Genomic DNA, 17,304 nt, shown 5'->3' on the forward strand with positions numbered 1-17,304 from the left:
AGCGCTTTGTTTTCCCTCTCTCTCTCTCTCTCTTTCTTTCTCCTTCTCTCTCCCACTTGTTCACGCTCTCTCTCTCTCTCTCTCTCTCTCTCTCTCTCTCTCTCTCTCTCTCTCTCTCTCTCTCTCTACCTCCCTCTCCTACTCCCGCTATCTCTCTCTCTCTCTGTCTCTCTCCCTCACGCTCTCTCTCTCGCTCACTCGTCACATCTTTTTGCACTACTTCAACACCCGTTTTAAACGCTGCTCTTGAGAGGGAAACATTTCCTCCTAATTCTATGAAAACTGTTGGAGTGCGGAGAAGGTTGAGGCCAAGCGGTGGCTAGGGAGCTGCGCTCGGGAAACGCTCACATCGATCCGTCCACGTTGATCTATTCATTCTTCCTTCTGCCATTCATTTGTTTAATTCCCCAGTTTAATCGACTTTAATCGATCGATATGGGGCAAGTCCCCATATCAGTGTTTGACTGTTTCTGGCTTTGTGTCATAGTCTGACTGTCATTTCATCTTCCTTCTCCACCATCCACCAGGTGTCCTTTGACTGTTCCCCCTCGCTCCGTAGATCCCGCCACTCCCATCTGCCGGCACTTCAGTCCCATCACCTGGGGGTCCTTTACAATCTTCCCACCTGCACCTCATTCCCTGTCAGTCAGTCCCTCCCCATACATACATGTTCTTTGTCCTGTTGTCGGCTCGTTTTCTCTGTCATGTCTCTTTGTCTGTGTTGTTCTCTTGTGATGAATGCATTTCTTTCCCTTATTAAAAGCCCTCTTTATGTCACCCACCCCCTCCCCCGGTTCTCGTCTGCATGTGGATCCCGTCTTTTTAGTCCCCGCTGGCCCACTAGCACTGGTCGTGACACCTCTAATCACCAGTTTAATAATAAGACTTGACTCGTCAGCGCCGCTCTTAAATCGGTTCACCCTTTGATTAAAGCACATGAGTCTCTTTTTCACAATAAAAAAAAACAAAAAACCTATAAAAACCCATATAGCTCCTCTCCGCCGCGAAGCCGTTAATGTGTGCAGCAGCGTGTCGCACAGATAGCGCGGCGCCTGCTCCTCCACTCCTCGCCGTCGCCGTAATCTACTCCATCTGAATGCTAAGCCTATTAAAACCCTATTATTCCGGCGCATTGTTCCACTCCGTTGTGCTATTTCTAGAGTCTCCTGCCACAAACCGCCTTTACACGCCGAATCCCTTTAGCAACTCTCGGGCCCCGCTTTCTACGTTTGTTCGTTTATTTGATTAATCTCCACTTGTTTAGTGTGTAGACGGAGAGAGAGCGAACTCACTGGCCGGGGCTTTTAGTATGATGTCTGTGTCACAGATCACACAGCGGGGAATCAATTCACAGAGAGACCCCGTGCGTCGGAGTGACGGGCAGGGGCGTGTGTGCGCGTGGCTCCGGGGGAGAGGTCTGGAAAAGCCGCCGGAAGAGGAGTGGAGGTTGTGTGTGGAGACCCCATGCCCTTCTACAAGATGGACAAATAAATACTACGGGACTACGAGACGGTCGGGTCGTCTTTTCTTGTGTTAGGAATGTGACACAAATGGCCTAAATTGGGCATGACGCATGCAGTGGTGTCCCAAGTTTCAAATAAAAAGTAATTCACTTCTTCTAATCAGGACAGCTCAGGAGAAACACAAGTGAGTGACTCACTGGGCTTAGTGGAGCAGAATTGAAAGAATCTGGGCTTTTAGGTTCTAAAGGCGTCCCCCTCTGGATGAAACCACGGATTCATTTGGCTCAGCTGGTTAACACCTTTTATCAGGGACATTCAGTTCACAAATAGTATATTACGTATGATTAAAGTAAACTAAAGCTACTACTACTGCTACTACTACTATTACAACAACCACTTCTAATGCTGCGACTGCTGCTGCTGCTTATACTACTACTATACTACTACTTCTACTGCTGCTACCTCTGCTACTTCTAATGCTAGTGCTGCTACTTCTACTATTACTATACTAATACTGCTACTTCTACCGCTGCTACTGCCACTGCTTCTGCTGCTACTGTTGCTGCTACTACCTATACGACTACTATACCTCTACTGCTGCTGCTTCTACTACTACTATACTACTACTGCAACTTCCAATGCTTCTACTGCGGCTGCTGCTGCTGCTGCTGCTGCTGCTGCTACTGACATCTCTTCTCTCTTGCCATCAAAATGCAACACCGGTGTGCATCCTACCTTAGCAGCCATCACCATGGAGGCACCGCCCCGGATGCCCAGGATGGGGACGTGCGTCTGGGCCGAGATGAAGTCCAGGATCTGGGCGATGGCCTCCTGGTCCGTGTCGTCCCCGAACACCACGCCCTGCAGCGAGCTGCGCGTCATCTGGCCGCAGATGCGGTTGATGATGCTCTTGGGGTCCGTCTCGTTCATGGTTACCACGTCCACCTTGGGGGGATAGGGGATGTGCAGGAAGTCCTCCTTGTCCAGCCCCGCCCCCAGCGCCACCTCAGTGGAGTTGCCCACCAGGAGGACGGCGATGCTCAGGGAGCTGATGAGCTTGGGGTTGATGGGGGGCAGGGGGCCGGGGCCGTGGGGGTAGTGAGGGAGGAGGGGGGCACCTCTCTGGGTCCCGCCCCCGCCGCCCCCCCCGCCGCCGCCACCTCCGCCCCGCTGGGTGCCCTGCCCTCCTGGGGCCCCCCCACCTCCACCAGGGGCCCCCGCCCCGGGGCCTCCTCCTCCTTGTGGGGCTCCACCGCCCCGGCGGGAGTCGCACACGGGGAGCAGGAGCAGGGAGAGGAGGAGCAGGGAGAAGGAGAGGGAGAGGGAGGGCAGGGCCAACCGTGGGAGGGTGCAGAGGGGGTGGGGTTCTTTTTCTTCTTCTTCTGGAGGAGGAGGAGGAGGAGAGGGAGGAGGAGTGGGAGGAGGAGGAGGGCGGAGGGAGGAAGACGGGGAGATGGAGTGCCTGTCCTGGAGACGGGAGAGAGAGAGGCGTAGGCTGACAAGCATCGTGGAGGAGTGTGAACGCAGTCCCTGCAGAGAGAGAGAGGAAGGAGACGGATGAGAAGGATGGACACACACACATGCACTCACGTACACACACACGCGCACACACACACACACACACACACACACACACACATGCAAACACACACACACACACACACGCCACACACGCACACATGCCCAGAAATTGCATTGTCGGTTTATGAAACAAAACACACTTTTTAAGATGTACATAGAGCCAAGACACTGACAAGCTCCCAATAAAAACAATCCTTTTCTTTCATTTCGTCAAATTACAGACAACCAAAAGACAACCAAAAGGCAACCAAAAGACTACAAACCTTTGTGAGTCATGTTGATTTTGCGTGTCTAATCTGACAAAAAGTCAACACAAAAAAACATGCGTGGGCCTTCTCAAGACAGGACACTTTAGTCCATTGACCCAAATAGCTGGGCTCTCAGTCCCGACTCTGAGAGCATGTGCTTTCATGGAGCGTCAAGTTACAAAAGCCAGCTCCATTAAATTGTGCTCCTTGTCTTCCTCAACAGAACTAGGTAGAACACATCAAAGGGTGTGTGTGTGTGTGTGTGTGTGTGTGTGTGTGTGTGTGTGTGTGTGTGTGTGTGTGTGTGTGTGTGTGTGTGTGTGTGTGTGTGTGTGTGTGTGTGTGTGTGTGTGGCGGGGGGGGGGGGGGGGTGGTTGTGCAGTGCTGTGTTTGTGTTGCTCTCTCCTTCTGCAGTTAACATCTTTCTTATTCTCTCTCTCTCTCTCTCTCTTTCTCTCTCTCTCTCTCTTCTCTCTCTGTGTCTCTGCGAGTGTCTCTCTCTCTCTATTGTCTCTTATCTGTTCTCCCGCTGTTGTTGCTCTCTCTGTCTCCCGCCCCCCCACCCCCGTTCCTGCTTTTTGAAGTCAGCTGAAGGCCTATTATTTACTAGCGAGAGAGAGAGAGAGAGAGAGAGAGAGAGAGAGAGAGAGGAGAAGAGAGAGAGAGAGAGAGAGAGAGAGAGAGAGAGAGAGAGAGAGAGAGAGAGAGAGAGAGAGAGAGAGAGAGAGAGAGAGAGAGAGAGATGAGAGAGAGAGAGATGGGGAGTCGACGAGCAGAGAAAAATACTATTAGCTTTCTTTTTTTCTGGATGCATCCATTGTGTGTGTGTGTGTGTGTGTGTGTGTGTGTGTGTGTGTGTGTGTGTGTGTGTGTGTGTGTGTGTGTGTGTGTGTGTGTGTGTGTGTGTGTGTGTGCGTGTTTCTATGCATTAATTTGTGTATTTTATATGCACCCCCTGAAGCAGCTATAGATTGTTCCATCAAGCACGGAGGAACAGTGTGTTGAAGCACGCAGACACACGGTGGATCCCCCGTCTAACCCTGATCTAACTCACTGCTATCCAGCTCTGACCAGCTTCCTCTCAATCCCTGGAGAAGCAAATCGCTCAGTGGGAACTAGTCGTCTTCATTCACATTACAAAAATTGCCATTGTCATTCCATACGGCACAGGTGGCCAATCATGTGTCATTTTGGAAGGCTTTTTTGGAAGGCCAGCAGGTGAGTTCTATGATGATCATATTCTGCCTGACAGAGACGTTTTTTTGTAGTTAAGGCCTATGAACAGCATCACTCAAACAGACACATTAATATTCACAAGATAGGGACAACTCAGCTCAAAGCAGGCTTAGGGAAGCAGGGGGTGTAGAAACGGCTCGTAGTATTGCACTGCCTAACAAGAACAGCTCCTTCGACTTATTCAAATTAGTCAGCGGCTGTACTGATGACTAAATATATATTTTTTCGGCGATCCGAAATGTAGCTGCATTCAACAAAAATGTCCACAATATGTTCTATGGCGTTTTGAGATGAGCTTTGCTTTGCTACAATGCAAGGATTAAACCATCTTCAGGTTTGACGTTTCACGGTCAACTGGATCCTCCTATATATATATATATATATATATATATATATATATATATATATATCCTATAAATTAATAACAGAATGGATCTTGATCCTTCAATAGATAAAACAGGAGAGAATCAGAATAATTTCAAAATCAGAAAAATAATCAAGATGACTTTATATATGTGTATATATATATAAGATAAGATAAGTATTATATTATTAGATATGTATTATACTATGTGTAAAATATGACTCTATTTTTCCTGAGGGAAATGATTGTGCAGTAGCATTACAACGTAGAAGAGTTGAAGTGGAGGCTGGGACCACCAGCCTGACCCTCTCTCCGCCTGAGGCTGGTGAGCTGTACGGTTTGATTGCAATAAGGGTCTGTAGGGTTTCCCGTGGTGGAACCAGTCTGCTGCTCTAGGGGCTCCTGTGCGTGACCAGCACATGGTGGAGAGGTCATTGTGCATGATGCTCTCCTCCTCTCTGACACCTCCCTCAGGCTAATTGATTCTGCTGTGATGACCAACCTCACCTGTTGCCCCAGAACGACGGCAAAGAAAACATACATATTTATGCATATATATATATATATATATATATATATATGGGCATGAGGGAAAATGCAAAGGGCTTGTCTAAAACTGAGTACCAAAAGAGGTGCTATTATGTTTGGGATGTGTGTCAGGTTTAATTGCAGGTGCTACGCTCTAATTGTAAGGTCACACATCCCAGGAGAGGAAGCATAGACCGGGCGAATCTAAAGGAGGAGGAATAGATGAAAACAGAAGAACAGCAAAGGGAGGAGTAGAGAAGAGGTAGGAGGAGGGAAGATACAGCGGGAGGAAGAGGAGGAAGGGAGGAAGATAAGAGCAGTGGGGGAGGCGGAGGAGGAGGAGGAGGAGGAAGAGGAGGAAGATAAGAGCAGCAGGGGAGGAGGAAGAGGAGGAAGAGGACGGAGGAGGAAAGACACAGGGGGAGGAGGAGGAGGAAGATGAGGGAGGGAGGAAGATAAGAGCAGCAAGGAGGAGGAGGAGGAGGACGAAGGACAGATGAGGAAGAGGAGTTGTAGTAAAGGAGGGAGAAAGAAAATCTAGATTTGTATTAAAGAGAGAGAGAAAGAGAGAGAGACAGAGACAGAGAGAGAGAGAGAGAGAGAGAGAGAGAGAGATTGTTAGCAGGGAGGGGATGGGGGAAAAAGGGACAGTTGAAAGACAACATGATTAGAATAAGATGATGAAAGGAAGCGGAGGATGTAGAAGGCATGAAAGAAGCCTAAAAAAAGAGAAACAGGAGAATAACTGTCATTGGGTCTCGATAATCAGAGCGCAAGAAAACGGGAGCTGATTGAAGGACAGAGATCACAGAGAAAAAGTATGACGAACCAGGAGAGACAGACACTGTCGAAGACGGGCGAGAGGAATGGGAGAAAAAAGGGAGGGAGTGTGAGAAGAGGTAGAGAGAGAGAGAGAGAGAGAAAGAAAGAGGGATGGGAGAGAGAGAGAGAGAGAGAGAGCAAATCAGTTCTACATTTCTGTGTAACAGCAGTGCATGGTTTCCATAGCAACAATTGAAATATGCCCCCACACAGCAACCTGATGGACATGGAAATACACACACCACACACACACACACACACACATACACACACACACACACACGCACACACACACACACACACACACACACACACACACACACACACGCATAAGCACACACACACACACACACACACACACACACACACACACACACACACACACACACACACACACGCATAAGCACACACACACACACACCCACGAGATAGACTGCGCATAACCGCTCCCAATAATACACTATTTACTTTTATCTGAGCAAGAACACAGCAAGAAGCGTACTCATCGATTCACCGTTTTCGTACAGACCAAAATAAAACACTTGCTATGGGTCTACATAAAAAAACTCTTCTTGTTGGCTTTAACTTGTGCACTTAGTTGTGCGCTCGGCAAAACCTCACTTACACATTTGTACTGTGCATGCTGTGCAAACTAAACTAGACATCTTTATTTGCAATCAAATCAATTTTTTATTTTATGAATAACAGTTAAAGGTCTAGGATGTTAGTTTGCCAGATTTCAAACATTTGCAATCTTGTTAAAATTTGGTTTAAGAGCTGGAACAGCCAATGAGAAACCAGAGCGAACTGTATGCGCCAACTATGAAGCTGAGAATGGAATAATTGAACCTGCTGGCTCCACTTCGCAATGATGGGGAAGGCAGTTCAGACTCCTTCAGACTTGCTGTTTCCCTTGTTTCCATGTGCAGTGTACAGTATATTGTATGTTGTAATGGCACTTTTATGTAATATTTGGTTCTTCAATATGATCTATATGTTTTATCGTAGGGTGCTGGAACCCCCTGAAGCCTACGTATATTTTGAAGAGCATTAAAGTGTAATGTGCCGCTTATATACGCAGCCCAAGCTGACAAGCTGTTTTGGGGATTTGAGAGTTTAAAAAGCAAGACAGCAAAATACCCATTCTACTCGGCTGTGGGCTAACGGCAATGCCAAAAAACAGGTTTACGCCAATGATATTTATTCTGTGAGCATTAAAACAACTTTCATTACTAAACCACTATTTTCAGAGTTTACTCATGCAGTTTTGGTGTCTCATTCAGGTTGCTATGACACCTTCCAATCCGGATTTCTTCTTGCTACTAGACCTCAGTGCTGCATTCGACACTGTAGACCATACAATACTTTTGGACAGATTAGAAAACTGGGTGGGGCTTTCAGGCACATTCTTAAATTGGTTTAGGTCCTACCTACAAAATAGGAACTACTTTGTTTCCATTGGCGACTTTGTCTCAGAATCAACAAACGTGACATGTGGAGTCCCACAAGGTTCGATCTTAGGACCCTCTCTATTCAACATCTACATGCTCCCACTAGGGCAAATCATGCAAAATAACAATATTGACCATCACTGCTATGCTGATGACACGCAAATCTATGTGTCTCTATCACCAAATGACTATCAGCCCATAGATCTGTTGTGCCAGTGCATTGAGCAAGTCAAAGACTGGATGTGCCAAAATTTCCTTCAACTAAATGAGGACAAAACCGAGATAATTGTATTTGGTGCTAAAACTGAAAGGCTTAAAGTTACCCAACACCTTCACTCTCTGTCCCTGAAAACCTCAATCAAAGCCAGAAATCTAGGGGTTATCATGGATTCAGATTTACATTTCGACAGTCACATCAAATCAGTTACAAAATCTGCATATTATCACCTTAAAAACGTAGCAAGACTTAGAGGGCTCATGTCTACCGAAGACTTACAAACACTTGTACATGCCTTTATCACTAGCAAGCTTGATTACTGCAATGGTCTCCTTACAGGTCTCCCAAAAAAAACTCTAAGGCAACTACAGCTTGACCAAAAAATGTGAACATATTACACCAATTCTTAAATCATTACATTGGCTCCCTGTATGCCAGAGAATTGATTTTAAAATCATGTTGCTAACCTATAAATCCCTACATGGTTTAGGGCCAAAATATTTAACTGATATGCTTCCACTACATAAGCCTTCTAGACCACCAAGATCCTCTGAGACCAATCTGTTAATTATCCCCAGAGTCAACACGAAACATGGGGAAGCAGGATTGAGTTACTATGCAACAAATAGCTGGAATAAACTCCCTGAGGATTTAAGACTTGCCCCAACTCTGACAGCTTTTAAAACAAGACTGAAGACTTTTATGTTTGCTTTAGCTTTCTGCTAAATCTTAAATCTACAATGCTTCTATTTTTTACTTTATTAGTAACTTTTCCTTTATTTTCTCACTTTCTAAAATGCATTTTTATTAACTCTGCCGTTCTAAAATGTTTTTTTTTTAAACTTTGCCTTTATTTTCTATCTATTTAACTTTTTACTTATCTATTATTTTATTTTATTGTATGACAATGTTTATATGTGAAGCACTTTGAGTCTGCCTTGTGTATGAAAAGTGCTATATAAATAAAGTTGCCTTACCTTGCCTTGCCTTCAAGGAATAGGTAAAGGTATTGCTGCTATTACACGTGCAGCAGGTTTGACCAATAGATTTATGGTGATGTTTATGCAGTATTGTCATTACTCAACATTAGATAAGGCATTAATAAGCATTAACTAAAAGACAACCAATGATCTAGTGGTTTTATTGCTGGAGGCATTCACAACATAAATCTTCATCAAATCTTTCTATGACTGATTTGGACCATAACTACTTGCTTTGTCTTATTCTTCCATTGACCGTTTGTGACGTCAACCCGTTGCGCAAAGCTAGCTTTAGCAAAATTAAAAAAATTGTTTAGCGTAACAACGTCAATAATACATGAAATACAATTTGAAGCTTAGCAAGTTCCGGTGGTTTTGGTTTGACTAGCGTTGAAATAGTTGAGCATTTGGAATTACATGTTTTGAACCAGGCTAGCATATCAAGGCTATGGTTTGAGGCTAGGATCTTAATCCATGGCAGGAAAGAAATGGTGCATGAGTTGCCTGGTGTGTGATCTGATGCTCTGATAGCGTGAGAGTTTGTCTTTAGCCTGTTGGTTGCCGGTGAGAGAGAAGGTGAGACCAGCTCTGCGTGCGGGATTCCATCAGGAGCAGACAGGATCGACCTTTCGGAATAAAAAAACATTCAGTCTTCCTAGAAGCTGAAAAAACTCTCAAAGCTTGCACTTTTGCACAGAGGTCCACCTGTTCACATGACAACAGAGAACCGTTAGAGCCGAACAGATCGATGTTCTTCGCATGTGTACTCGTGCTCCTGTGAGTTCACGGCGGCGGCGGAGGTATCATCGTCATGGCAGTGATTACCGGCATAAAAAAAAATAGCTGCTGCACATGATACACACCCACACGCGTGCCTCCCACAGGTGGCGATTCAGTCATGACCGGCACACTCCCCATGCAGCGCATCAATAGAGCTGCATGCAACTGCACAGCTCTCGCTGTGCCTCCAGGGCGCAACATTTGGATCGCTGTCGGTGAAGGTCATCCCGTTTGGGTTAACACACTCAACACAATCACAGCGGCAGGACCCCTGGCCTGTTTGTTGGGGGCTACCGGGTTCCAAAAATAAACACATGCTCATTGTACAATATCAAACCAAGACGGCTAATGCTTTCACAAACAGACAGAAAATGTTATTCTGTTGCTGGTTTGAACAAAGTGAACATTTTGTGCAGGACTTTCATGTTTCCTTGTTCAATATGCGTGGTGGCTGGTAAGCGCATTGTGCCAAATAATGAACCCCTTGAGGCCAGGCCTTCGTAAATGTGTGTAAATCTTTTTTTGTTGACAACTGCTCAAACTATTGTCTTTATTTGACAAATATTACTTATTAACTAAAACAAATGTAAGCCAATTCATTCATTATTTGAATAACTACTGAATGCACTATGTTGACGCAAGTATGCGGCTCCACTCAGGTGTGACAATATTGTCATGGCTGTGATGGCAACAATAGGAAAAAATGAACCGAAAAAGAAATCACCAAAGACACATGGTGCGCTGCAGCAAGCCAACTTACTCCTTGTAAAAATTAAGCGTTGCGACTATCAAATGTGCTCACTGCTGTGAATACATGCCACTAAAAGGTACAAAGGAACTTGTACTGTTCTTTGTTAGAGAGGCTTCATTAAAAATATCAGTCTTTTCTGTAAAAAGTCAAACGTATGTTTTGATTCCAAAGGCTTGGAGCATTCCTCCATGTGTGTGCATGTGTAAATCTCACGTCCGTATAACATACGGACAACTGGTCTAGACGTAAACCTATTTTAAGGGAAACGTCATTTTTTTTGCCCTGTTTGACCACAAGCCAAGCAATATTAAAACCATTATTTTGTGCAGTGATGAAGGTTAAATTATTTTGACTTATTTGAAAAAATATTATGCTGAGGTTACGCAACCAAACACACGCACACTCACACACACACACACACACATACACACACATATGCACACACACAGAACCACACGGATGCACACACACACACACACACACACACACACACACACACATACGCACACACACATGCATACACAGGAGCACACGCACACACACACACACACACACACACACACACACACACATAAAACTGCATGGCACAAATCACTCTCTCTCTAGAGAGAGAGAGAGAGAGTGATTTGTCACACAATACTCCAGCCTCTTATCTTGCGAGGAGTCTACGGTGGAAGAAGAAATTACCGTGAAGGATCTCCGGTGTTTGACCGAACTCCCTTCACCGTGCTTAAGAACCTGCTCTTTTGCAAATTGCACTGAGTTCAACAGACAATGACAACTCTGCAGTGTGTCACTCTCTCCACGCAAGACCGCATGTTCTCCTAATCAGGGACACACACACACACACACACACACACTCAGGGCTGAATCAACAGAGTTGAACACACAGGGCTGGGGAAAGGATTCCTCCACCCTGCGGTCCCTCGGGTCTTCATTACCTCATTGGAGCCGTTTATTCTAGCGAGTCGGAGGGTCACAACGCCTGCTCCTCACTTCATTTAGCAGCAAAGAGACGCGTCCCTCTCAGCATAAGCAGGGCCCCCTGGGCGACACCCCCCCCCCCCCCACCCCCCCACCCCTCCACCCCCACCGGCTCTCGGACCTCCAGTGTATCACGGCTAAATGGCCTGCGGGTCTCCCCGGGTCACAGTAAGACACGTCAGCGTAACAAGCCCCTACGCCCTCCAGAGGCCTGCCACAGGCTGCCACGGCCCCCCCACCCTGATCAATACAAGGGATACAAAGACTGGAGAACAGCTTCAAGGGCCAGTATCTGTCTGCAGGATTAGAGCAGAAGCACCCTTAATGTAAAACGTCCACCGGGCAGAGAGACACAGACAGATCTAGTGATGGACCACAGGTCGAGTAAAGGCCTGCCGGTTCTGACGGGTATCCCACCCGCCTCGCGCAAACTCATTCACGGAGCCGCCTTGATGTCAGAGCACCGATCCACGGATGAGGACAGAACGAGTGCAAACGACGGTACTGAAGGACAATTTTGTATTTGCTATTCTTGGAACATTTGAACGCTGAAATAGCACCTCTCTTCAGTATTTCTACCTTTTCATCAAGCCTCTTAGATCAAGAGCGGTGCTATTTAAATCAATGACCGACTCATTCGACGCACTGACAGCTCCAAAGTCCAAAGGCATGTCTAGGGTGACTCACACACACACACACACACACACACACACACACACACACACACACGCATACACACTCTCACACGCACACACACTCTCACACACTCTCACACTCACACACACTCAGTGCTCTTTGATTGAGCTGTACCCAGGCATTTCAATGAGAAAACACACCGGTCCCCCTGGGCCAGTCATGTTTGTCTGATACACACCCAGTGTGTGTAATATACCCAAACAAGTCCGGTGTCAGAAGAGTTTGCGATGACAACCAACCGACACCCTGGATTTCGGTTGGTTCTTTTTTTTGAATTGCAGGTCATTTCATTGGCGGAAGTGTTGCTTCACTTCTTCACAATGCTTTTTAAGAACCGCGAAAGAACAGAAGCGAAGGTTCAAAACTGTTTTGTTTTAAATCCTACAATCATTGATGATGTTCATTGATGATGTCAAGACGGCTAAGGTCACATGGTCCGGAACACAGAGAACGGCCGCTCCTATCAAGCGCACACAGGGTGACTAGATGAAGGGAAATCGGTGAGCCGTAGGACCACACACTCTTCTCCACTTAAAGCTAAACACGATGATGCAGGCCCGGCCACGTGGAGGGATACATCAGGCCCACCTGTCCGCCCTGCCCCCATCTAATGCTTCAGTTTACTCCTCATGGGGGGGCTACAGCCCTGCCGCGCTCAGGCTAACTCTTCATCACCGCTGGGCACTACTTGACGTGGCGGATGGTGTCCTCTCGTCTTGAGTGAGGGGGCGGATGCTTGTTGTGACCACTCATGTCCCGATTGATTTCAAGCAGTGCGTCAACTTGGGAGGAAGGTTAAAGAAAATGTCCTTTGGGAGCCATCTATCCGTGTGTCTGTCTGTCTGACCTTTCCAGAAACCTGCACTCCTGCTTAATAGCTATTTAATTAAAAGATAGTCCTCATTGAGGCCAGAGGAGGACAGATTTATAATTGAAAGATCGTTCAAGTGAGAAAAAAAACGGTTCATTCTATTAAAAAAAAAGAAGGTTTTGAAAAAAGTGCTTCCATGGCAATCTTGTACAGTAGAGCACACAGGCAACAGCAGCCTCATCTTGGAAGAAAGGGTCCAGGTAGGATTCAGCACGCATCAGATCCCGTATCCAGAAAAACCAAACAGCTTGGTGAAAGCCTCTAAATGATAAGCAACATGCCCTTCCTTCTCAGACTCGGCCCTATTTTAACGGTCTGAAACACAAGTTTGAAATGTGAAGCGCATATAGCTTTGTGGGCGGATCTCTGGCGATGTTGCTATTTTAACAGCGGATAAATACAAATCTAAAATGGGTTGGTCTAAAACATGTAGGTGTGTTTTGGGCATAACGTGGAATCAATCAATGAGAGTTCCATCTCCCATCCCATTTAAGAGCCAGAGCATTTGAACTTGACGAGTTGATATTTTGATTTGGCGTATTTTGATTTTGCGCGTTTGCAGTCTCCGCTGAGACAGCTGCATGACCACATGAATTTTAAACTTCAAATGGCTCAGTTTATGGCAAAATAATAGGCCTAATTCACACATGGAATAGTTTTCTTCTACAACTTCAGAAACACTGAGTCGTCATGTTAATTGCAGCAAAGACAACTTAACACATATATGATATGCAGACGCGGTCCTGTGGCCGCATTTAATGATATGTGGCAAAACATTAACAAACATTGTTTGTTACCAGTATTGTATACATTATCGTTATCGACTTGTGTTCATAATGCATGTGTTCCCCCGTTTATATATGTTACATCGCCATGGACTGTATTATGCATTAGTTGTTTAGTTTGCGTGTGTTTAAAGTTTAAAGTTTAAACAGATGGTGGCGCACACACACGCGCGCCAAGCATCACCCGCATTTATTCCTTCTTTTAAACACTCACTCACGGTAAAACTATGTTTTCTCATGATCAAATACTCATCAATCCTAAAAGCTATGGGCTTGTACACGATGTCTGTGTCAAGAAAATATATGTTTGCTGTACGGTGTTTGCAGATGCATTGATTTTAAAGCATAACTGAGGGCTGGGATATACTTTGCTCGAGTTTATTATTATTATTTTAACGCATAGCCTACTATACAGTGTTCATTCATGCAGCCTCTATGGAAAAAAATGTTTCCATAATCCACGTGCTATTTCTATGCAGTTTCAGACATATGAACAATCTTTGACATCATAATATTTTGATTAGGCTAATTGTTTGCATGTTTGTGCTGTGTATAGCCTACGTGTGTGTAAGCTTATGTTGCAATTCCGACCTGCCATGGCACGTCAAAATAGCAACATCAACAGCGGTATTCGCTAGTGCATTTTAGAACAGATATTTTTCGGTCAGTGGTGCAATTGCAGCGGCACAATTTTTAGATCACTAAAATAGCACCAAGTATCATTTGCACCGGAACACGCCTCTGCTTTTCGCTGACACGCCTCTCCAGGAGCAAGTGTAGTGGCGCAAGTGTAGTGGCGCCTGTTTGCTGTGGGGGAAAATCAGCTTTGCGCCGGGTGCAAACTAGCAACGATACATGCGTCGGTGTAGAAAGTCAATTGCCTTGGGTGCAAGATAGGGCCCTCAATCTACTACTATTCTGTTCCCCGATTTTTTTCCTTTCACTCTCTTCCTATCCTGCAGCGAACATGTAGCCATCCATTTGGTATGTGTGTTTCTCCCTCTCTCTCTTGTTCCCTCTCTCTCTCTCTCTCTCTCTCTCGCTCTCTCTCGTTCTCTCTCTCTCTCTCTCGTTCTCTCTCGTTCTCTCTCTGCCATCTGTGCTACACCATCTGTGCTACACACGATTCCTCCGTCTCCAGACGTTCTTCTCCCTCCCGTCTCTCCCTCTCTCTCACAGCCTCTCCTCCCTTTCAAGTTCATGGAGCACTCCTCCTCCGCTCTCCCGTATCACACCCTCCATCACCCACCTACCGCCAACCATCTCACCCTGCCGCCTCCTTTCTGTTCTGCTATCTCCCCTGTGTGACCCTCCCCCCACTCCCCTCCCCCATCATCTGATACAGTAGGACTTCAAAAGACTCCCTGCGGCATGACAGGGGGAAAAAAGTGACAATTACCCAGATAAATGTTCGTCCGCTTGGGGTAGCAGCCAATCAAATCATACCACTCCTGAGCCCCCCCCCCCCCCACACACACACACACACACACACACCCACACACACAGCCACACTAACACACACATGTTTGGTACCACAGCAGTTGTAGGTTGGTTTAGCCATTGGTGTCAAATGGAAAGGGAGATGGCTTATTCCATTCAATATGTTCCCCATGTCGTGGGAAAAGACTCAACCTCTGAGCACGTGAGGTGAGCTACCCTGTCAACTAGTGAGGAGGTGAATTTTTGGTAGGGGCTGTTTTCACACGCTTGTTTAGTTCTATTTTTGGTTCTGCCACGTTCTCTCAATGTCACACAAGAGAAGCTATGGAAAAGGCAGCAGGAAGAGGAGTTTGGAATTGGGGTTATTTTTGTCTGTGGTAATGCAAGGCCCTGGGGATTCACGGTGTTGTCTCAGGCAACGTGTTTCAGTTAATTCCTGAACAGCCGATGTGCCGGTTGCTGTGTTTGCTCTGCACGGTCAGAGTTTCTTGATGCTGCTCACAGACTATGAGATGAGAAGGGAGCATTTATCTCATCCCTCTCTCACTTTCTTGTGTTCCCTGTGTCTCTCTCTCTCCCTTCATTGCAGGATGAACACCAGGAAGCTGATCCCATATAAGGACTTTGTCAACATTTGGAAAGATGGTCAAATGACGGCCAGAACCGTAAATTGGCTCCACCGCCCGTCTGTGGGGCCCAATGTCATCGCCTTGACAACCATCCCGCGGGGCCCTTCGGGTGCCGGTACCACTCCGGATACAGCATGAAATCAAAGAACGGGCCGTACCGCCAGTCTGCACCCAGTGACGCCATGATAACTGAGTCTGCCCTTCTCTCGTGGTCGTTTCTCTTGCCAGTAAGGGAACAGCAACATGGATTGTATTTCGGAGACGATGCAGTATGAGATGGGTGAGGGCACCAGGTTTAAGCAGGTTTCCCCTGTAGTTATGGGACAAAGTGGGATGGCACCATTGACAGGCGATCAAAATAAATGCACCATTACCATTAATATGATTTTCTCTTTTTAATATGTTAATGCAGAAATGTTACACACAATACCTTTAAGTAGAATCCATAAGGCCAGAAGCATACGTTTAAAAACAAAATCATAGCTTATTTAAAATACGTTTTTATTCTTTATCCTAATCCATTTTCCTTTCCCGTGTCCCTATTCCTTTAGAAATACAATTATTTTCAAACCCTTTCTCTATTCAACTCACGGATATCTGGCATCAACTGTCTGTGCTGGCTGGCTGACCAACAGATTTACAGATTGGCTTGCTGGCAGAATGATTGACGGACTGGATAGCGGACATAACAGTCTGGCAGACTAACTGGGCTGGCTGGCTGACTAACTGACTTGACTGGACTGAATTGAGTGACTCTCTGACTGGGTGTCTGGTGTACAGGATGGCTGACCGACTGGATGACTGACAGGTTGCTGACTGGATGGCTGAATGGCTGACTGGCTGGTATGTATGAATGGCTGAGCGGATGGCTGGCAGACCACCTGCTGGATGAATGGCTTACCACCTGTTTGCCTGGATGGCTGACTGACTGGTCGGCTGAACGGATGGCTGACTGTCTGGCAGGTGACTGGATGACTGGCTGGCTGGAAGCTGACTGGATGGCTAAATGGCTGACTGCTGAATGGCTGACTTGTTGACTGCCTGGAGGCTGGTGAGAGGACAGGAATAATAGCGTGGATCTTCCCCACTCTGTTGTCTGGGCCAGGGTTCCCCTTTGAAGCAGCACATCTCAGTACTTGTGATGGGCTTATTGAAGCTCCTGCCTCCCTGCGCCTTATCGCAACACTAGGCCCCTTCTCAAGGCCCGACTAGACACAGCGTGCAAGAGGAAATACAGATTTCTTTCTTGTTTTTTGCCCATGTCTTCTCTCATTCTCACATTGATATAAGGACACACAGGTTGAGGTTAGGGTTTACTCTTTGTTATATGCTACATACGATGCATGTTTGCCTTATAGAGTCAGCTTATAGGTATGATAGTGATGTTTAGGTTGTGATAAACTTGGACTTACGGGAAATGGTGTTCGTTAAAAACCAACACACCCCATGTGAACACCCCATGTGAACACCACATGTTC

General features: G+C 46.2%; 1 protein-coding gene across 1 annotated transcript in view; it reads right to left on the minus strand.

Moving 5' to 3' along the window:
* The window catches only part of grin2bb (glutamate receptor, ionotropic, N-methyl D-aspartate 2B-b), a gene marked incomplete at both ends in the record, with an annotated part of 75,886 nt that overhangs the window by 51,921 nt on the left and 6,661 nt on the right, over positions 1-17,304 (minus strand). Inside the window, 1 exon segment of the mRNA XM_084465409.1 lies at positions 2,199-2,993. Within this exon segment, the coding sequence (XP_084321535.1) occupies positions 2,199-2,993 (795 nt within the window).

The sequence above is a fragment of the Micromesistius poutassou genome (assembly GCF_964030765.1).
Source record: "Micromesistius poutassou genome assembly, chromosome: 3".
NCBI lineage: Eukaryota > Metazoa > Chordata > Actinopteri > Gadiformes > Gadidae > Micromesistius > Micromesistius poutassou.